General features: G+C 33.5%; 2 protein-coding genes across 4 annotated transcripts; one reads left to right on the forward strand and one right to left on the reverse strand.

The window, feature by feature from the left end:
• The first annotated feature begins 683 nt into the window (after positions 1-683).
• LOC113511138 (BSD domain-containing protein 1-like) lies at positions 684-13,167 on the forward strand. 2 transcript variants are annotated; one of them, XM_026894737.3, is made up of 9 exons: positions 684-835; positions 2,409-2,508; positions 5,432-5,548; positions 5,818-5,875; positions 6,079-6,176; positions 6,700-6,914; positions 7,473-7,595; positions 8,416-8,501; positions 8,912-13,167. In XM_026894737.3, the coding sequence occupies exons 1-9, from the start codon at positions 825-827 to the stop codon at positions 9,262-9,264; spliced, it is 1,161 nt and encodes a 386-aa protein (XP_026750538.1). In that variant the 5' UTR covers positions 684-824; the 3' UTR covers positions 9,265-13,167. The 2 variants fall into 2 exon arrangements, with proteins under 2 accessions (XP_026750538.1, XP_026750539.1); XM_026894738.3 differs by having other exon boundaries at positions 8,915-13,167.
• LOC113511237 (uncharacterized) lies at positions 13,020-23,234 on the reverse strand. Of its 2 annotated transcripts, none has more exons than XM_052903214.1 (10): positions 23,162-23,234; positions 21,338-21,508; positions 20,346-20,423; positions 18,938-19,079; positions 18,062-18,293; positions 17,551-17,740; positions 17,104-17,203; positions 15,966-16,088; positions 14,680-14,801; positions 13,020-13,769 (listed from the first exon to the last, which is right to left on the reverse strand). In XM_052903214.1, the coding sequence occupies exons 2-10, from the start codon at positions 21,443-21,445 to the stop codon at positions 13,599-13,601; spliced, it is 1,266 nt and encodes a 421-aa protein (XP_052759174.1). In that variant the 5' UTR covers positions 21,446-21,508; positions 23,162-23,234; the 3' UTR covers positions 13,020-13,598. The 2 variants fall into 2 exon arrangements, with proteins under 2 accessions (XP_052759174.1, XP_026750655.2); XM_026894854.3 differs by having other exon boundaries at positions 23,106-23,232.
• Positions 23,235-23,641: the final 407 nt, after the last annotated feature.

Genomic DNA, 23,641 nt, shown 5'->3' on the forward strand with positions numbered 1-23,641 from the left:
CAGACGATTTTTGTACAAAATCTGGCAAAGAAATAGCTGATAAGAGCTGCAACATGTGATTTTTATTCTATAACCAGGTACCTAGTTCTAAAGAAAATAGTGTACCATTTTTTTTAGATGCTATGCCTCATGCTCTTTTTATAAGTGGCGCCTCTTGCATAGTGCCTATTTGCTGTTCTCTTAGCCGCTTATAATCAATCCAACTATATGGCTTATTACCACTCTAGATACAAAAAAAATATAAAAAATTTAACTAAATTCTAAATCACTCGTTTGTCTAATTATCTAATGATGTATTACTTCATATTAATTAGTATTATAATTAAGCATCATTAAATAAGGTCATGAAAGTAATAATATCTTCGCGGTAAATTATGATAATAAACAATATCCCAAGAACATTCCATACTCTATGTTATTGTCTTATACTGCCCTCTAGTTACTGTTTATGAAAGTTAAAAGACTCATTCCATTCTACGAATAAATCTCACAGTTACAATATCATATTTCGAACAGAAATTATGATTAAATCATTATAAATTTTATTTGTAATGAAATATTATTAATGATATTCTTTTAATCCATATTTAATTATTTATATATTATTTGCTATTTTGTGTGTTTTAAAATTTAAAAAGTAACAAAGATAGTTAACAATTTTTCAGTTCTCCTATAACGAAACATATAAAGCCTTATGTCAACGCAAACAAAACTATGTCAAAATTAATTCTAAATTTTGTGTAAAAACAACAACAACTCATTCAGTATAATTAACAGTTATCCATGAGCTCCTTTTATTTCGTTAAACAGTGAAAATAAACGCGATGGCTGAAAAGTAAGTATTAATTTAGACACGTATCACATTGCTTTTATTGCTACAATCTCTGGTTGCTTATCTTGATCGAGTTTGTGTCAAAGAATTCGTCTTGTATCGATATTATATGTAAATAAAATTTCCAGTGTGTTTTTATTTCCTTTCATTGTAATTTATTTTTAACTGATACGGTATTAAGGTCAATAAGACTGCGTTCAAAGTTGAATCGCCCCATAAATAATTTTGCATACAACTACAAATTGTTTATGGATTTGCTATTTTTCTACAACGTAACTGAATAATAAACACGAGGCTAAGATAACTGTGCGTAGAATGGGAAATAATAGTTGATCGCATCAAATTCTTTTGTTTACTTTTAATATTTTATTAATTTTCTCATATTATAACTTCATTTAGTAACTTTGTTGTAATATATACCTAAACATATTCCGATATTTATATGTATCATATTTATTCTTATAGAGCATGTTGTGATATACAGAGATATTTGCAATTGGAAGACAATCTTACCCAGTGGTAATTCGTTGTAGAATAATCATAACATGGTATGGCATTATTTAAACACATTTCATAGTAACTTTATCCTCCATCTTTTGTGATTTTTGCTTACACTTCCTACTTACATATATAAATAAATAATAAAATGTTAATAAGTAATTTCTTATATTGTGTTATTTACTTATTTTATTTATAAATAACTATTTGTTACAGCTTTATATATGCTGTGTTGTTTTTCCCCTTTAGTTAAAATTTTAAAAATCTCTTTTTAGTGGGTATTTATTTTATAAAATAAATAGGTTTTCCAAATTTGAGCTTCACAAACTTACTTTCATAAAAGAAACAAACAAAAGAGTTCAATAGCTGAAATAGGTTTATGTTAAGTTTGTCATTTTTATGAATAAGGGGGTTAGCAGTTTTAGCTGTACATACTGCACAGCAGGTCAGGACAAACACTTTTATAAGTATAGATTTCTTGAAGATGATGTGTTAGGAAGTAAAGTAGTTTAACACTTCTTATAGTAAGTTTGATCTCCATACATTCACAATACATAACAGTATATATCCTGATGGTACACCGGTAAGGGATGATAGGTGAAAATGAAAAGGCAAGTTTTTTAATGGAATGATAACCCGTCCTGCGCTATCGGTATGCACTTGTGGGGCACCAATGAGTGATGATAAATAAAAATGAAAGAGCAGGTCAGTCAGCCCATCATGATAAATATGCTTGGACTTAAGCACAATGGTTTCCAGGGGGGACCATGTGAAGGTCAACCTGACGGAGTATATTGCTAGCAATGGGACTGGTATAATCCGCATTACTAACAATCTCCCCCCACCCCTGAAAATGCAGTTACCCCATCATAATGAATACACCTTGAACTCAGCACTATGGTTTCTAGGGAGGACCACATAATGGTTAATCTAATGAGGTATATTGCTAGCAATGAAACTGGTAGTTCATATTACTAACAATCCCTTTTCCCCCTTGTTTACATATGATAATTTAATATTCAGATTTACGATTAACATCAATAACTATAGAAAGGATTTAATTAAATAAATATTACAGGTCTGCTGAGGCTAGTCCCAGTGAAGCCAGTACACCACGATGTGAAGAGAAGCAATCAGGGAACTGGTGGGACAGCTGGATCACATCTGCTAAGACTAAGGTAAGTGACTCAACATCTTCCTACCTTATTCCAGTTATATAAATTGTTGGATTGGCTGAATGTGTTTTTACCCATATTTCTCAAAATTATGGCTTTTAGTTTTACTAATCCTATGGAGGAAAAACTAAAGAGTATCTATCTATCTATGATATATGCATCATAATTGGCTCGATCAAATTATAACTTGGCATGTCGATTTAATGATGTCTTATAGAGTGTAAAAGTATTTGTTAATTGGACAGTCATATGAATATTCCACACTACATACTAATGTCAAATGATATTAGAAATTAAATTGATTTCAAATATAATGAGGTAGAAGTTAGTCTAATATCTAGTAGTATTTGAAACCAAGGCACAATTAAAAATTATCCTCTAATGTAGGTTTGTTATCTGTGTTTTCCATCAGTACAAAAATAGATTGAAAGTTAAATTGACACCCATAGTTTTTAGAGTATGTCAGATTCTAAAAATTCCCTCATTTCTCTGCTAATAATATCTTTATATTTGCGATTGATCAATGATCTCAAGTGTCACTTGATTGAATCTGTCCATATTGATTGATATTGATAAAATGTTATCTATTTTATATGTGGCTACCTTAACTTGCAGACTTATTTATTCAATACTAAAACAATAATACTGATAAAAAATGTAACATAGTTAATGTAAGTGCTTTTTAAACAACTATACAAGTGTGAATTTCTGAATTTGGCTGTTTTTTCTGTGTATATACAGGAATTAATACTATAATTTGCAAAAAAATATCTACTTTTTTGTTTATTTTTATTTAATTTTTCACAAAAATTAACAACATAATAAAATTTAGGGCTATATACATACATTACAATTCTAAACAATCTTTGCGAGGGAAAATGTTGGTCTCATATGCATTTTATTATTTTCTCTATTATCTCTTTTTTTTTAACTTTTTCTCTATTTTTTATAGAATAAAATCTTAAATTTTGTTATCTATATTAAGGGTTTGCATCATTTCATTTTTTGCATATAATGTGTAGTGTAAATAAACAATCATTGTTTATTTATAGTTTCCAATTTTGCTACACTATTAGTTCATTTAATCTTCATGACTGATTAGCTAAATATGTTTATTTATGCCTAATATTTTTTTTAACAAATCATTAAGGTAATATTAGAGAAAGTTGGATATCTCAACATTTTATATTAAACATATTTTAAATAAACGTGTAACAAATATTATATGCTTTTCTATATTAAATTCTTGGGTTCTTTATTGTAGATACTAAATAGAAATCAATTGGTTAACAATAGTGAACATTTAACAACTTTTATATCACATTTGTCACTAATATGAAAAAATACTTAACAAAGTGAACAGACTGCATGTACTGTGCTTGCTTCAAGAACTTTCAAGAGATCCAAGGACCTTTTTTCCTTTATGATTACATAATTTCAACAATTCAAGATATTCAAACCAAAAGAAAAACCATTAATAATTTGAAAGAATCATTATGATAGACCAGAGCTGTGGGAGCTCTTTGTATTTCTTTTCAAATTCAAGTCATCACACTACTATTATTCATGTGAAGGTGGTGTCCTCTAGCTTCCGAGCTTCTAGGCTGCCTGTGTTGTACCCTAAAGCATCTAACATGACTGATTGTACTTCTTTATAACATTGAAAATTAATTTTTTTTCTATAATTTCTCTTGACATTACAGCCAATTTCACCTGATATTACGTAAAAAAAAATTATACGGAACCCGCCCATAATGGTACGATAGACATTTCACATAATTTTACTGTATCTTATCTCATTATCTGTACATACATTATATATTGAGGCACTAATATGTTGATGTAGGTTAGTGACCCACATCACTATAATGACTCATATGATGGTAATGCAAATACAGCATTTTATGTTGGTACAGTAGTGCTAAGCAGTCACGTAACATGTATTTAATCAATCGGTCATAATTAAAGTAATTCAATTTTGTTTGAGAGATGTATGGGCACGTATGGGTATAGTTGGTATCATTTTCGAACGTCAATATAAAAGAAACTAATCTAATTATACCATCATGTAGTTCGTTATCAGAATTGAGGTAATAATATAAATTTTCTGAACTCAAGTGTTTAAAATTTTATATCTATGTACAGAATTGTCGGATTGTAAATTATTTTTTTATTAAATAATTATTACTATTATACTATTTGACATACATATATTCGATATGATTCAATCCATTCAATAATTCAAAACTACGTGATACCATGATAAACCCTACGAGATTTTTGGGTACTGCACATAATTGTACTGTAAATCGAATAAATATATTGTTTAAATAATAAATAAATAATCACGTCTACTACTGACCCGAACAAAGCGAAATTCTACTACTACAGTACTACTAGCTTGTAATAATATGTAATACAAAATCACAATATAGATAAGATTGCATTGTAGCATCTAATATGAATATATTGGTGATACAAATTTGATAAAACATAACTGGCAACATAAAAATATATAAGTGACTTAGACTTACTTACACTGGCCACTATTTACTACTGTTTCATATATATGAACATAGGAATATGTACAGTGTAACAATTGTATTTTAAACATTTTAAAAAACAATCTATTATAGCTTTTATGCTTCACCATCAGACTCTAGGCACAGCACAGGGTTATAGTTTTTGTCAAGAATAACTAGATTTCCGGGCTTAGCAGGCGGGTTGGCAACAGCAGTTAAGCTTTTTGTTATGTTTTAAGAGGAATGCTATTGTCCATTCGTCGACCATTGTTTCCTTGATCGCCTCATATGACGCCCACAGGAAAGGAAGGAGTGGCCAATTTTATGCCGTTATCACATGGCATTGGTTATTTATTACTCGTTATAAATATATTGCTTTACATTTTTTTTTTTCTTATTTACAGTCAGCTGAAGTATATACGATGGTAAAAAAAGATCTGGACGAAATAGGGAGCGCAGTCAAGAGCGAAGCTAACCATGTATTCAGTACCACATCTAATGTCATTGGCAAAACGTTCAAGGTATATCTCATACTGCTAAAAAAAATAATCTTTTAATTTAGAACGCAACGCGATTACTGGTAAATTTAATTATGTGTAAATAACAGATATGTTTAAATAAAAAAATGGCCGTACAATACGGTTAACAAATGACTAACGAAGATAGACTTTTTTTTTTTTTATGAAATGCATCGTATTCATAATAACAACATATATCTGTAAGATTTTATGCATTTATTGTCGTGTATATTGAATAAGTAATTCATTATTATTTTTCTTTTTTATTCTAGTTGGATGTACCTGAATCCCCCGCAAACGTAATGAAGAAAAGCTTTAGTACTTTCATTGGTGAGTTTTTAAAATATACAAGCAATTTTTAATTACATAAATTTAAATGCATCAAAATTATGATTGTTCCTTACACTGGCAGTACTATGCATTCCTCGTATTTTGTCGATGCCTAAATCTAAGATGTTTCTTTTGTCAGAGATTGTTTATTCTCTACTTTATCCTTCATACCTTTCGATACTTCATGGACCGTCTGCTTGCAGGTCAAATGAGCACAGTGTTGAATCCAGAACCGGATGATGACGATGACACTGAGGTCATCCTGTCCTCTGGAGACACTACCATGCTCACTACATACAAGGTAAGCATTTTTAACTTTTCTTTTATGAGAAGTACCATGTTGTTCATGTTTAGATATAGGCGATAGTTGCTACTTTTCACAGAGAATTATCTATGGGGCTAGGGGTAGGTATGGCGTTTAATGTTGTGTAAAATATTTCAAATTTACAATTTTTTTTTTAATTCATCCAATCAATATTTATTTTATTGAATTTAATTAGGTGCTATTTAGCAGAAGTTGTTATATTTTGTTTTTTCATGTTTACGATTAATTACAATTATTTAAATCCGCATGCGCATGCGCGTGAATACAATTTTACACGGGGTTTTCAATGGACTACTATCCTACTTATATTATTAAATTTCTTATACATAATTACTACAAAAAAGTATAACGATACTTACATATTTGTTTCTCAATCACACTGATTCACTCTAACGAAGCTCCTAACAATGATTTACTAAACAATACAATTTTAATCAACTAACCACATAACCATTGACATGACTGCCTATATTCTGACATGCCTTTACTCTGCCTACAGAAAGAACTAGAAGCCCTCCAAAGAGTGGACGCCACATTCATAGTGCCAGCGTGCACGCCCGAGTTCGAAGCGTGGCGATCAAGTCTCGAGAGCACAGAGTACGGAGTGATATCCAACGCCACAGCGGTGCGTCGTCTCGAAGCCAGCCCCGTGTTGAAGGCTCAATATGAGAAACTTGTGCCGGACGCGGTCACACACGACGAGTTTTGGGAGAGGTATGATTGTTATTCAAATATTTTGATCAGGTAAACAGCCATCTTAGTACATACAGGAGCTTACCAGATAGATGTTATTCTTTCCAAATAATTAAATAAACACTTTTTGTCAAAATATATTTTTTTCCTTTACGTAATAATTATTACAAGCTTTAAAAAACTTACTAAAATAGTTTTACCGTTTTCGTGACGATCGATTGAGCCATTAAAGTGCCAATAAGTAACAAACAAATTCACTTTCATTTTTATATTAATACAGATTATTTGGGAACACCTCTACATAGATACTTAAGTGCTGCAAGTTCCAGTCTTGTGCCGTCAGATGATAAAATTTTTCAGCATAATCTTAATATATAAAAATCCCGCGTCACGATGTCCGTTAACGCTAAAGTACAAAATCGTTCAACAACAAGATTTCAATAGAATTTTTGTGATTTTTATTTAACTGAAAAAAATGGAGCCTATAGATGGCGGTAGAGGCAAAACGTTTACCAGGTCAGCTGTTTTCTTAACAATATAACATTATATTTCTAATTATAAATGTATTTAAATTCTCAGATACCTGTTCCGGGTGGCTTTACTGCAAGACCGCCTGGCGGCTGCGGCTCGCAAGCAGCCGTTAGAGGAGCCCACTGCGGACCCCGTACTCGCCCATCTACCCTTGCAAACTCCCATACAACAGTGAGTATTGTACAAATTAACGGAACAGTCATTCAAAACTTAACATATATTTATTACACCTTACTAAAAATCCTTGAATTAGCCACATTACTAAAAAAATACCTTTCTTCCCGGGAAAGGGAATTAGCAACTTCATTACTAATAATATACTCTATCAAGTCTACTTCCATACAAGATTCCCCCTGGAAACCTATGAATTTATCACGATAGGCTAACTGACTTACTTTCATCCTCTCTCATCATATCACTGATATGGGATTACCATTCCATTTGCTTCCATTAAAAAAAAATTTAAATTTTCAAGTTACAATTTTTTTATGTCACACAAAATATTTTTTAATCTGACCTAATTATGTCTAACATGGGAATGAAATCGATTGAATCGAATTATAAAAAGAATTGTGTAAATCGGTTTAGTGTTTGCAATTGAGATTGTCTAATCTACATAATTCTGAAATACAATTGACACTTGTAAACATTTATACATTACTCCTGGTCGTGACGGTCTTGTGGATAGGATTGCTAGCAATACCTTAAGTCCCATGTTCGTAACAGACGATATCCTCCTTTAGTGGATGCTGCTGTCTTCATATCGTAGGTACATTATTATATCCAATATGTTTGTTCCATATGACCTTTCATACCCAATCCTGAGACAGTAAGGACATTTTATGTATTTTTATAATTTATAACACTGAAGTGTTTACATTTTTTTCATCTAAAGTGCAAATAATAGTCAGAAAATTTGAAAATCTATACTTTTATATTTTCAAAGCTCATTGTATATTTACTAATTACATAACTATTTGCTGACCTCTAGGAGTCCAAAAAAGGTACTGTCGGGCCTGGACAACGATACTGCATGCGAGGGTTCCGATGTGGACAATGTGGTCGCTTGGGAGGATGGTGAGTAGAATGTGTCCTAACTACGAAACGTTACATACTTGTCCAAACCATGTTAATGAAATTCATCAAATTTTTAAACATTAAAAATATTATTTAATAATTAAAATGCTGTCTATTTTTCATCCCAGTCCAATTCTTATTTTGAACAAAAATTGAAGCTAATTATGCAGAAAACAGCCAACTCTTAATAAATATCTATAATCGGACTGTTTTTTGCATACATAATTGTTATAGAAGATATAAAAATCATACTTTGATATTTTCCGTTATTATTGAAAAACATGTATATTTTTTATGGAACATTGAATGGCAAACAAGTTAACGATCCACATGATAAATTTCCTTTTAATTTCCATTCTAAAAGGCAAAAAATAAAATCAGATTCTTAGATAGTACCACTCTATCCGCAGAAGATTTTGCAAACGATGTCGAACTCACAGAAGAACAACAAACATTACTCCTAGAGGAATACGAAAAGGAGATTGCGTCCAAAAAAACTATGAAACAAACGTCCCCACGAGATATAGCCAATAATAACGCGGAGATAAAAACAAAAACACAAACCAGAGACAAAATGAACAATAAACAAATAATAGAAAAGAAAAATGGCGCCTCACCTAAAAAAAATAAAGCTGATGATTGCGGTAATAATATAGTTGAAGATTATTTCGCGGATAAAGAAGTGAAAGATGATGCCAGCGCGAATTCAGACGAAAGCTGGGAGAAAGAATTTGAAATTGAGGATGTAGAGCAAAAAGCCTGAACGTCAATTTCCGGCCATAGACAAACTTTTGAACGCCATTACAGAGATCATTTCGTAACATGTTAGTCATTGCTTATTTAAGACTTGCAAATTAAAAAATATGTAACCTAACTGACACTATATAACAACTACCTATTAATTGTGTCTATTACGAAAACTAATAATTCCTAAAAATGCAATAGAAGTCATTGTGCTCTATCAGTGTAACTGAAACGTATATTTCAATGAAACATGATGTTAAAAACGACAAAAGATTTTAAACTCATACTGACTCGACCAATGTTTTTCAAGAAATATGTAAAATTTCATTGGTGGATAGATCACTGAAGGGATGCTAATGATTTAAACTTTATACTGTATAGTTTATGGCAACACTGATTAATCTGTCACTATATTATTTGTTTACTTATGACGAAATGTCTTAAATAAAAATAAACCTATCGTAATGGCGTCCAAAAGATCATTAAAAGTATTATAAATGAATTTCGAATTATAAATAACGTCGGCCACGCGACTCAATAGTACTGATTATGCCTTACTCTATAAAATTATGGCATCAATATATTGTATACTTATATTCGCTTAGTGTATAAATTTAGTAACCTTGAATGGCTAAGAATAATAAATCATATAGATTTTTATATTAGAGATATTAGAACAAAGGTTCTTAATACATTTTTATGCAAATATTTGGATAGCTATAGCTTTTTCAAAACTAGAAGGTTAAAAAAGGTATGATAGAAGGATCAAGATCTTGAAAGTTTTGTCCTTCTAATTATTACTACTTTGCTTGTGAGATATGGAAAATCTTACTTTTGAAATATAAAATTGCAGTTCTTTACATTTTAACGGTAGTCACTTACCACCAGGTAAGCCGCATGCTCGTTAGCCCCCTGTGTTGTAAAAAAAAAAATAGAGAAATTTTATTGATCTTGTAATATTCTTAAACATTTGAAGGTTACTAAAACAATCATCGTCGTAAAGCCGGTGTTATATTCTGTAGATCTGTGAATATAAATCTGCCATCCGTGATGTCAGTCTAAATAAAGAAAACAAATTTGTTAGAAAATCATCTTTATAATTATTTCTATATTATTATCGTTGCTTCAGTGATAGGGCTGTGTGTAGGTTCAATAAAATTTCGGTATATAAAAATATTCTCTTCATTTAAGAGCTTCCTCTTGTCAGTGCAAATAATTCATGCATTTTCCTCCAGCTACCTCTATCCCATGCCATATCTTTGACCTCCCTATATGACGTGACATGATACCTAGTGTATCCTTTACTACGCCCCCCCCCCCCACACACACCATACCACCACCATAGACTCAGAAATATTCTATACATTAGTTTGTATAAAACGTAAAATACAACAGGCCCTTTTGACTACGTGATTATGTGTATGAGCAGTTATATTCGATTACAGTAATGTAATTCCGGCTTTAAGCGAATAGCGAAAAATTAATATTTGCTGACTGCATAGCATATGAATAATATATCTGGCAAGTTGGTAAGAAAAAGTACTTAAAATCTGTAAAGTATTAGTATTTTCATTCTGTTAATGCCAATTTTTATTCGATACGAAACTATGACGTTCTTATTTGATAGTAATTAAACCCATAATTGTAATTTTTAAAGAAATTACACCATGATCATTTGACGTCTCTTTCTTACCAACTTTCCATCTCTTATGGCGTTTAATACAATTATATAGAAACGATAGCGTGACGACTGACGTGCTGTTGATATATAAGAATTACGTATAACATAATGTAAGTGCACATACAGCTGAGTTATTCCTTTAAAAGACCCTTCTCATTTAATGCATTTATTTTTATTTTTTTCTTTACGAAAATTGAATTTTTTACAAATTATATTGAGTACTGACCTTGTATTTTGACATTACGAAGTGAAAACTAATTGTAATCAGTTTCAATGTAACATAAGAGGCAAAAGAAATATACATCATTTGCTTTTAAAGAGATTATGAAGAAATCTAATTTAATATAAAACTCATCTCGCTTATTTTTACTTCATTTCATCTAACAGACGAAAATTTCCTATGGCAAATTGTTCTGTTACAAATTAGGTATTGACTTCTCGGGAAACCTAATAATTATCAGTAAATACTGTGAGTATAAACTGATTGGTTAAAATTATTTCTTAAAAAATTGTAAACTAACCAAATACTCGTGCAATGATTAAAAAAAATTGTTATATTATCGATTTGTGTGATCCACCGTATCGGAAAAATATCTCTGAAAGAACGCTTTTAAACTATTTTTAGTATTTCATTGAAACGTGAACGAAATTGAATAATATCTCTGCCAATGTACACTTTTAAATATTTTGGCTATAAAAAAGTTTTCATATAAATTGTATACGATAATAGTATAAAACCCTTATTCTATAATTTATTTTTATTTAATAAAACAAGTTTTAATGTTACAAAAAGATGTCATTCCTATTTTTGCACAAATCCTTATAATTATATTCAATTTGATATAATTTTTGTTGTTAGATCCATATCAAATATCCCATTTATTTATCTATATACTATATTATCGACTATTTGCTTATATCTGTGGTATACAATAAACTACTTATGTATTTACCTCCTTATTCATAAGAACTAAGACCTACAAATCTACTTTATTACACTCTTTTGTCACTTTATTTAAAATTGGGAATTTAGTGTAAAAGAAAGAATAGTGCAATAGCTTTAAAGGTTTATGAGAAGTTTGACGTTTTTATGGACAATGGATTACTGTGCATCACAGATATAAATAAATAGTATAATTATTACATACCTGTATAATGAGTAATGGAATCAGCAAAGCAACATTTCTTTATATACGAGTATATAATGAGTCGCAATAAAAACTACTAACATTCTCCACTTTATTTAATTAATTAATTAACATGATGTCAAAATATTTAAATAATTAATTAACATGATGTTAAAATATTTAATTAATTAATTAACATGATGTTAAATGATTAATTAATTAATTAACGGTTATATTATAACACAATATTGACACGGAGATGTGGTACAATAACATGTAAAGTGTGATATCCATAAGATAGTTTTATTTTTCGATATAGCCGTAAGTAGTGTATAGTGAAAATTTTTCAGCTTTCTATCAATGCATAGCTGCGACAGCGGTGAAAAATGTTTAAGTATAATGTCGGTACATTAATAGCAAATACATTTTGTACAATAAAATGTATTGCAACTCTGAAACCAATAATATGGATAATGATTATTGTTATAATAAAAAATTTAATTTGTAGTCGTTTTTAGTTAATAAATATAAAATATATTTTAAATATTATTGGCATATATTGAAAATAAATTAGCGTAAAAACCGTATTAATGATACTCGATTTTTTTTTACTTATGAAATTATGCATATTACCAACGATGAAACCGATGCGGCAAAATTTATTAAAAAAAGAGTTCATTATTATGTATGTGATTCTGTTTGAAGGGTGGGATATGGCAGTGAATTTACAGGGTATAGAGGAATAACACCTAAGTCCTCAGGAATGGCAACGTATAGGGGGTACGTCATGGGAGAAACAGTATTCTCTGTTATGTCCATGGTACTGCTGATGTCTATAAGCGATATTACTACTTTCCATCTGGTGTGCCGTCAGCTCGTTTGCCATTCTAAGTTACATAAAAAAAAAAACAAGTCGAAACTAAGAATTAGTCATGTTATTGGGTTCAGATTGTTCCTTTAGGATGATTATATTACTTGCAATTTTTGTATTTTACTTTATTATATAAGTCAAATGATCGGTCAAGTTGTTTGTATCAAGTTGACATTAGGTTTCGTTATGTTTGTGTAAATTATAATTATTATGAATATGAATAAAAGTTATTAAAAATTGTAATTGTTGTTTTTTATTTTTAATTTTAAGTTGCCACGCTTGGCAGGCGGATTTGAAACCGCAGTTAGGCTTTGGAAATGTACAAGGGACGCTGCTGCCCATCCCTCGCACTCCCTTAGTCGCCTCTGTGGCCTTTTCTATGCCGAGACCGATACGGCGAACCTTATATGAATAATGAAAAACAATATTGTAATATTTTATATCAGACTTTTCTACAAAAAATAAAATAATTATATTATAATTATTTATATCGGCTTTTCTCGCGTATTTTTCTGGGTTGCTGTACTATTTTCGAACTCAGTGGAATTATGACCACGGTTTACGGCTGTGTCGCGAGCAGCACGGCCAACCACGAAGTTATAAATAATTATAATACAGTATAAAACTCTCGATAGTTTTCAATAAGAAGTTTTACAGTTATAAATTCTATACAACTAAGCGTGTTTCGGTGGCTCCGGCATCAATATCTTGGCTGGTAATTGGCCCTGTTGATGTGGGTAAAATAGATTCGGTGCACCCTGCTGCAAGTCATTGGGGGTGTCGCCTGATTGTGGGTACGGATGATGAGGTGGGATGCCCATCCATTGTGGATACCAGTATAAACCCTGAGGATATTAAAGTATGTAAAGAAAGACTGATGTACTAATTCTACATTATTGGATTAAAATTATATCTTTTGGTGTGTGTATCTTTAGAGTATTTTGTGAACTATAAAAAGTATCTCTCTTATCTGACAGGACTCAATTCTGGGAATAAAAGTTAACAGCCCAGAAAAAAAAACGATAAACAATGTAAAGGAAGAGTAATCTTGCAGGAAAACACTATATTGCGGTACTTATACACAAAGTTAGGAAAAATAGCACTATACCAAAGATACATCATAGATAAAGGGATTGTTAATAGTGGGGTCTAACTGCCCCATTGCTAGAAATACAACCTATCTGGTCGACCTCCACGCGGTTCCCTCTCAAAACCATCTTGGTTAATTCTAGTGGAATTCGTCACGATGGGCTAACTGACCTGCTTTCATCGTCACCTATCATCCAACACTGGTGCCCGAACAACGTATACCGATAGCGCGTGCGGGGTTACCATTTCATTATCATCTATTAAAAAAATATCAATGGTTGTGAGCAAACAGATTGTTACTAATGAAATCTGACAGGGCCATTGCTTACAATATAACCTTAACCTCCACGCAGTTCCCCCTGAAAACCATCGTGGTAAATTTTTGATGAATTCATCACGATGGGCCAACTGACCTGGTTTTATCCTCATCTAACACCAACCACTAGTGCCCCGCCAGCGTATACCGATAGCGCAGGCGGGGTTACCATTCCATTTTCATCCACTTAAAAAATATCAATGGTCATTAATGTAAAGACGCTTAAAAAATAAAAAATATGAATTTTAAATATTAGACGCGTCTTCTCTCTGGTGTTACTGGAAATCATAACAACTTGGAGTAATTTTAATAGTGTGTCCAAAAATATTAACAATACTTTATTACTTTACCTTATTTCCAGAACCTTGACAGGTGTAACGATACTCGTTGACAGTAAGTGGATCCAAATAACTGACCCCCGCGATTGAGCCATAGTTGGGCGGGAACATAAACCAACAGCCATCCAATGTATCTACACAAAATATTGAAGATCTAATAAAGTCGTAAAGTTTGAATAGATAATTAAACTGCATCGTACTTGTATAGTTTGCTCGTCTAACAATTTCGATTTTTCTTAAATTTTAAATAAGTAGTTATATATTAAAAAAAATACTATTATTATTATATCAGCCTTTAATTATTCACCGCTGAACATAGATACTCCCCCCCCCCCCCTATTTGGGGTTTTGCCAGTAATTGCCGCGCTTGGCAGACGAGTTAGCAACCGCATTTAGCTTTTGGTAATGTTTTAAAAGGGTCGCTGCTGTCCCGTCCTTCGATCATTATGTTCTTTTAGTTGCTTCTTAGTACACCAACGGTAAAGGAAAGGGTGGCCTATTCTATGTCGGGATCACAGGCTGTAAATTTTTATACATATATGTTATTCTATATTTTAAAATTATTCATTTTCAATAAAACGAAGTATTAATGTTTCTTCAGGATCAGCAACACGCACGTGACACCCCTAGTTTTGTAGGCGTCCATAGGCTACAGTGACCTTTTACCATCAGACGAACTATATGTTTGTTTGCTACCTTCGTTGTATAAAGTTGTATAAAGAAAATAATGATAAAAATTGTATAAAAAAAACTCTGTTTCTGTTCAGCGTACTGCCTTTTTGTCATAGATCAGGAATTACGGTTACACTTTCGTAATGACAATGGTTCGCTCCACTTTAATCTAGCCCAAACACATTTTCAGTATTTTTTTACACAATCACACCAATCGTTGAGCCCTCAAGCTAGGATTCCCTTTGTTATAAGGAACCAGACAACAAACATCTGAGGACATAACCCAAAACACCAAACACGTGTCAATACAGAAAAATTCATTTTCTAAATTAGCCCGGAAACGATACAATAGAAAAGCAAACTTATTGGTAAAGAGATGGGCGGCATTGTCTCTCTTAAAATATTACTAAGAGCCTAACTACGGTTGCCCATTCGCCTGCCAAGCGTGGCAACTAGTGGCAAAATTCCCCTTATGGGGAAACCTATGTTCAGCAAATGACAGTTAACGGCAGATATAATAATAGTAAAAATTAACTCGACTGGGAATCGAATGCGAAACCTTATTTACACAAACCGAACCCAGCGCGTAGTCAATTGAAATTTTAATAAAATTAATTGTAACTTACACGTAACATTGCTCTCAATAGTTCCCGGTTCTGTGGTGGAGAATGGCATCTCTGTCGTTTGCTCCAGGAATGGTGGAATAGGAGATAGGCCCGTCCCTGGATCTCCCGGGATTACGAATGGACCTATTCAGTCATCCAATTAATAGGTTATATCTAAGCGGAACGCAAGTAGTAAAAAGTAATGGTTTGACGTGAATTATATTTTTTATACCACTGTGGTGACAAGCATACGGCCCACGTGATGTTCAGCGGTTATCGTAGCCTATAAACGCCTGCAATACTAGGGGCATTACGCGCGCGTTACCGATCCTGAAGAAACCTTAGTCCTTTTTTGAATAACTCCATACTGCATTCTATAGACCAGGGATTCCTAAACTTTTAATTTAATATACTTGTATAGTGTATAAATCTATATATAATATAAAAAATTTGTAATCGCCATTTTTTTCTCAAAAATTATATTACCTTTAGAAAAACAAGAAATAAGCAATTGAAAATTTGTTTTACTGTCTATTTATGACGCCATCACAAGAAAATGGCTTAACAGATGATGGTAAAAAATTTCTGCATTTTTTATACGACTGTGGTGGCAGATGAACATATGGTCCTTATGGCAAAAGGACCAGGCAGTTGGTTAACAGTGCCCTGGATACTGTAAACCTTCAAGAAACGGTATCAAGCTACTCTTGAAGAATACTTATACTAATCTTAATAATACAATAGTTTATTGGGAAAATTTCGGTTTCTTTTTATGACACAAGGGTCAAACGAGCATGCAGCTCACCTGATGATGATGGTAAGTAACTACCGCCGCCCATGATCACCCGCAACATCAAAGGCTTTGCAGGTATGCTGCCAGCCTAACCTCGGTAGAGAAGTCCTAAACCTAAACAGCTATGAAAGAAAACTCCTCTAAAACAGCCGTATTTAAAGGAAGAGAGAGGTGTTCCTACTTCAGAATTATCTGATATATATGTACCTCAGGAAATGACGAGATTTTTAACTCTGCGCAAAGACATGACTGAGAATACATATTTTGCCTTTTTAAGAGGCCAGAATCCTCCTGAAATATAACCTTAAATACGCCACTGAACTGAAACAATTCTATCTAAAATGTAATTTAAATAGATAGACATGCCTCCATAAAAGTTTGTGTTGTTCCACTCGCAAACATGATGGTCGCACACTAGCGGAGAATGACATTCTTTAGTATAAAAGGTATGCCCATTGGGCAGTGTCTGAAAATATTAAATAAAGTATAAATGTGAAAGTAAATTTGTTAAAATTCCCATGAAATGTGGTGTACACATACTATATGGCATGGAGAAGGTTATGTGCTAATTCTTATCCCGGTTAATAAACATATCCCAGTCAAGCGGACGAAGTTACGGATAAAAGCTAGTTAATAATAAATTAATCAGACATTCGCACTAGCGATCTGTTTCTCAAACTGTAAGACCCGGTTTTATTCCATCAGATATCAACGGGAAAGAAAGATATGGCCCATTCTATGCACTATGGAACCTGCACGGTGACACAATTGAAAACTAGTTACAAATAAATATTGAAATTGAAAAACACTTACCAATAAATAGTCATAATGCCTGTACCTTATACCCTGAATATTAAAGTCGAGTATGAAAGAGCCTGAAGTGATTATGCAAGAAGCAGCGGTCAATGGAGGCAATTTGTACATGTCTGTTCCACATTTTACTATAGCTTTAGGCAGAGTGGCCACATCACGTATATGCTGCAAGTTCTTTTTGAATGGAAATCTGTAAATTATTACTAATATTATTGCTTTAACCGTGTAGGTCCTGGCAAAAAATAGGTCACCACTTCCTTTCCCGAGGGTGTCGTAGGAGGCGATTAAGAGAGCTTATAGTGGATGCATGGGAAGCAGCGTCCCTCTTAAAATATAACCAAAAACGATGGCTCAACATAATTATGTGACTTGGCTATGTATGTTTAATAAATTAATCTGTATTTTTTAAATAAATGCTTAAACGAAAAGAGGGTTATAATTTCATTCTCATCAAGTCACATACCTTCACTACATTTTCATTGCACTTTAAAACATTTCAATAGTTACTTACCTGAAAATGCACAGTCCTAGATGACATTCTAGTCCATGTAAAAAGTTGTCCATCTGAAAAGCTATGCTAGGATCCTCTTCTAGAAAATAGTGTTTGTCGTCCATTAGGTGAACAAAGCCCAAAAAGTGGAAAGACCGTCCCCTACAGTAAGGCGCTGGCCCCCGGCCCATATTGTAAATATCACTATATAATTCTGATATAAAAATGTATACATTCTTGCCGCAATAGTATTCTGCAAGAAAAGTATTTCATCTATAAAAAAAAATATAAAAAATTTGCATATTAGATTGAGGACTTTTAATGAACCTAATGAAATGGCAACCCCGCCTGTACTATTTGCTATCGATATATGCTGACGGGGCTCCAATGAAGATTGATGGATGAGGATGAAAGCTGGTCAAATTCGTTAAGAATTAACGGCGATGGTTTCCTAAGGGGTCTGTGTGGAAATCGACCTGACAGTACCCTGTCTATTGTTAGTAATAATACTCGTAGTATTACTGAATCCCTTATCCCTCGCATTCAGATGTATTCAACATATTTTTCTCACTGGTACCCCGTCAGCGTATACCGATAGCGCCGACGGGGTTACCATTTAATTATCACCCATTAAAGAAAAAACTACAGTCCTATAACAAAACTGCTAATATGCTAACAATAGAAATCTAAACTCTATCAGATATAAAAAAAAACAACTGGATTGAAATACATAACACACACGGACACACCCAAGGCTTTAGGCGAAAAAAAAAACAAATTTAATTGGTTGTTTAGTATTTAGATTACAAAAATTGTCTATCATTAATTTACAACCAATACTGCATGTGTCGAAGTCATTCGAAAAAAAAGATTCCTACGAAAACGAATATTTGTTACCTTCACTAAGATAAAATTCCGATGGCACCGCACCCCCTCCAGCCGAGTTGTATGTAGCCACCCTTTCTGTTTTTATAGCGTTATGATTGTCATACATTGTCAGCATGTTGTCTATGGCGTCCTCCAATGCTATTAACAAAACCTAAAATGTATAAATAATAAATAATTTTTATTTATACTAATATTTACCGTGTGGTCCCAGCATAGCCATTCTATGCTACTAAGCTGTGGGTTTCCTGTGAATGACGCAAAAGGCAATTAAGAGTACCTAATGATCGAAAGATGAGCAGCAGAATTCCACTTAAAACATCACCAAAAACTGCCAATCCATCTGCCAAGCGTAGCAATTGCTAGCTAAATTCCCTTATGGAGAAGGCCTGTGTTTAGCACTGGACAGTTAATGGATGATATGATGATGATAATGATACTAATATTATAAACAGAAAAGATTTTATTGTTTGTTTGTAATGAATAAATTGAAAAACCACTCAACTGATTTTAAAAATCTTTTACCTATAGTAAGCTGCATCATATCATAAATCAACGAGTAACATAGCCTATGTACATAATTATTTTCGAAAATTCTATCTACCCATACGAAGCCGGGCCGAATCACTAGTTATTTAATTATTAGAAATCAAGTGTAATTATTGTACTCGTATTTGTATCTATTTTTTTGCTCTATTCTTTTACTCTCATAAAGCAAATAAAGTATGCTCAGTACTGGCCTTAGGAGAGTCAGGCAGTGTCTGATCCCGCTGGTGCTGAAATCCAAGGTAACGCCAAAATCCAAAAGGGATGCCAAATAATATTATGAGATGTAAAAGAAGCGCGGGCTCGATGTGGAAGATATCAAAACGAATCATCAATAATAAAAAGCTCATCACCTTTTTTAGGAACCCAACCCAACAAATAGATATTGGACCCGACAGACCCGGCTTGAGAGAATGATGACTTCTTTTCCTTATCGGAGGACGGACGCCATCAAAAATTTGCCCAAAAGTACCGGGTCCACTAAGATCAGCTTTGAATATTCTCATTTATTCATGTGATCATAGGTCTGTGTTATTGAAAATGAGGTTAATGCTATTGAAGTTCAGCGATGCAAGTACTGTTGCTTATTGGCAGAAACCTATGTATATCAGCCGATTTCTGTAAGTGTTTCTGTGATAATTTCGATGACTTAGATATATTACCGAAACCTGACTATTACTACATCATCAAGGTTACCAAAATCCTTACTAAACTGTAAATGAAAAAAGCTAGTTTGATTATTTGTTACCTCTTGGCGCCAATCGCACCAATACTCAGCTTTACCAATTTGACACCCGTAGTACTTGGGATGTAGAGTCACGCGAACGAAGTCGCGAGTAAAAACTAGTATGTTATAATCTGTTACGTAACAAACCTTCAACTCCTTAATGTGCATGTTGATGAACCTCCCCAGGTGATCTGTTGCAATGTGAACATGCTCGTTTACGATATACTGAAACAATAATTTATTATTTTTACTTAGGTACATGATTATTATATAAACATTGCCGTGTGGTCCTTGTGGCCACCTCTTCCTTTCCCGAGGTGACTATGGAAACTTAATGGTCAAGGGATGGGCAGCAGCGTCCTTCTTAAAATACCACCAATGCCTAACTGCGATTGTCAACCCGCCCACCAAGCGTGGCAACTACTGGCAAATCCCCTTATAGGGGAAGTTCATTAGTGGACAGCTGATATTATTTATTTTTAAGGTATAAATTTATAGATATAATATTGTTCTATATATATATATATATATATATATATATATATATATATATATATATATATATATATATATATATATATATATATATATATATAGCAAACGAGGTTTTTTTTTAATGGATGAAAATGGAATGGTGCCTCGCCTGCGTCATCGGTATATACCAGCGGGGCATGATAGGTGAAGATGAAGCAGGTCAGTTGGACCGTCGTGATGAATTCATTAAAAATTAACTACGATGTTTTCCAAGGAGAACCGCATGGAGGTCGACCTGTTTTCTTTTTTTTGTGTATGAAAATGGAATGGTAACTCCGCCTGCGCTAATGGGATACGCTGGCGGAGCACCAGTGAAGGGTGATCGATGAGAATGAAAACAGGCCAGTTAGCCCATCATGATGAATTCATCAGGAATTAACCATGATAGTTTCCAGGGGGAACCACGTGGAGGTCGACCTGGTTGGGTATATTGCTAGTAATGGGATTTTTAGTCTCCATTACTAACAATCCCTTTCCCCCCAAGTCGACCTGTTAGGGCATATTACTAGTAATGGATCTGTTAGATTTTGTTACTAACAAACCCTGTTCCCTCTACGAACGAGGTTACCATACCTTTTCACCTTTAGTAAAAATAGGATACCTACCTGATCTGGTGCTCTCTTAATCTTCATCATTTCAATTTGATAGTGCGCTAAATGGTCCAACTTATCGGTGGGGTCGTGCCCATATATCTCATAAGCATCTATCACCATAGCCAACGTGAGGTTCTCACTTGGTTCTTGGCAACATGGGTGATTCCTTACGATATACGCATTCTGTAATCGAGTGATAATATTATTTGTAACATTATTAACCTTTCGACTCGTTGCAACGACGAGCTATGAGAGTTGTCGATGATCCCAGGCTCACAAGCGGTATCGAACTCTTAAGTCTTAGGAGAGATTTTGCCTCACTCTGCATGTTCTACGGCCTGTACAATGGATCGTGCTCAGAGGAATTGTTCAATATGATGCCCACAGCCACTTTCTACCATCGTACGGCTCGCCATCGACAGGGAGTCCATCCTCATGTCCTACAGCCTCAATGGTCGCGTACTGCGCGGTTTCAGAGATATTTCCTCCCACGAACACTCAGGTTGTGGAATGAGCTCCCTGCCGAGATTTTCCCAAGAGACTACAGTATGGGGTTCTTCAAAAGAGGGGTAAGAGGTTTCTTCAGGGTCGGCAACGCACGCGTAATACCTCTGTTATTGCAGGTGTTCATAGACTATGGTAACCACTTACCATCAGGTGGGCCGTATGCTTATTTGCCACCTCAGTAGTATAAAAAAAATTATAACCGAGTGATCCCGACATAAAATAATCCACCCCTTTCTTTCCCGTGGATGTGATAAGAAGCGACAAAGGGAACATAATGGTCGAGGGATGAGCAGCAGCGACCCTCTTAAAACATCACCAAGACTTAACTATGGTTGCCAACATGCCTACCAAGACTGACAACTACTGGCAAAAGCCTCCAATTGGGAAAGGCCTACGTTCTGCAGTGGATAGTTAAAAGCTGATATGATAAAAGCAACGAATATGGGTTACAACTGCATTTAAATATCTTTAAACTATGTATTTACGAAACATCTCAATGTACCTCAATGCCTTTTATTTCTTAGTATGATATTCCGAAGTCTTTCCAAAAGACTACGGTAAGGTATGGAGTTCTTCAAAAAGGGTGTATAGGTATTAAGGTTCCTTCAGGATTAGTAACGCGCACATGACACCCCTAGTGTTACAGGTGTCCATAAACTACAATCACCGTTTACCATCAGACGGGCTGTATGCTTTGCCACCTTCGTGAGATAAAAAAAAATAATTGGACTCTCAGCTTTTTCCGGATCAAAATCTACACGTATGATAAACAGAGGGCCTACTATGAAACGTTTTTCGAAATTTCGGAGCCAAACGAAACAGAAATTTGATGCTAAAATTGGATAATACATACCGTTTTAAAATATTAAAAAAGTTATAATATCCTTCCTTTGGTCTTTTATAGTAGGATTTATGACGAACGAAATGTTAAGCTCCATTTACTGGGTCGATTTGGGTATGAACAAAAATACGAAATTAAGTCCGAAAATTAAGAATTTCATTTCATGGTATCAAACTTACCGTTAATGGGGGGAAAGGGATTGTTAGCAATAGAGTTTAACAGCCTCATTGCTAGCAATATGCCTTATTAGGTCGACCTCCACGTGGTTCCCCCTAGAAACCATCGTGAACAATTCTTGTTGAATTCGTCACGATAGACTAACTGACCTGCTTCATCCTCACCTATCATCCTTCACTGGTGCCCTGCCAGTGCATACCGATAGCGCAGGCGGGGTTACCATTCCATTATCATCCATTAAAAAAAAAAACTTACCGTTAATGTATGCAAACATGAAATAAACACTAAATACAATCTTGATAAATAGCTACCCTTGTAGTACATGTCGGCTAATTTCCAGTTGCAGATTCCACAAACTATATTGTATTGGTGCTTGTTTACAACCAATTATTATAAATTGCTATTGTAACGGAGTTTATGGTCACCAATCACCAGTTTTATTATTTTTAATGCCTACGTAACTACATGTTAACGACCGTTTAAAGTAATAAAAAAATTAAAGCCTACACTTGTTTATATAGTTATAATACAATATTTATATACATGTCTTTTTAAAAATTTATAGATACTATATCTATGGAGAGGTTGCGAAGTAATAGATTGTCTTGATATGGTCATGTTATGCGCAGAAATGAAAGTCATGTTCTAAAAAATGTCAGCATCATTATCTTGGCCATTATCTGTCCACTGCTAAATATAGGCATCTCCCGTAGACTGCCATAAGGAACGGTCCTGAGCCATCTGCATCTACTGACTTCCTTTAATGTATTTGACGTCGTCAATCTATATAG

The sequence above is a fragment of the Galleria mellonella genome, unplaced genomic scaffold (assembly GCF_026898425.1).
Source record: "Galleria mellonella isolate WM207_F2 unplaced genomic scaffold, CSIRO_AGI_GalMel_v1 utg133, whole genome shotgun sequence".
NCBI classification, from domain to species: Eukaryota; Metazoa; Arthropoda; class Insecta; order Lepidoptera; family Pyralidae; genus Galleria; species Galleria mellonella.

What these genes read in the sequence shown, in the direction of transcription:
- LOC113511138 (XM_026894737.3), top strand. An exon ending in TCATTGGCAAAACGTTCAAG is followed by an intron (nt 5,549 to 5,817) that starts GTATATCTCATA and finishes TTTTTATTCTAG; the next exon opens with TTGGATGTACCTGAATCCCC. An exon ending in AAGCTTTAGTACTTTCATTG is followed by an intron (nt 5,876 to 6,078) that starts GTGAGTTTTTAA and finishes GTCTGCTTGCAG; the next exon opens with GTCAAATGAGCACAGTGTTG.
- LOC113511237 (XM_026894854.3), bottom strand. Translation starts at nt 23,174, where the DNA reads ATGTACTACAAGGGTAGCTATTTATCAAGATTGTATTTAGTGTTTATT. An exon ending in CTAGGACTGTGCATTTTCAG is followed by an intron (nt 17,741 to 18,061) that starts GTAAGTAACTAT and finishes AATAATTTACAG; the next exon opens with ATTTCCATTCAAAAAGAACT. An exon ending in CAACACAAACTTTTATGGAG is followed by an intron (nt 16,089 to 17,103) that starts GCATGTCTATCT and finishes ATGACTGAATAG; the next exon opens with GTCCATTCGTAATCCCGGGA.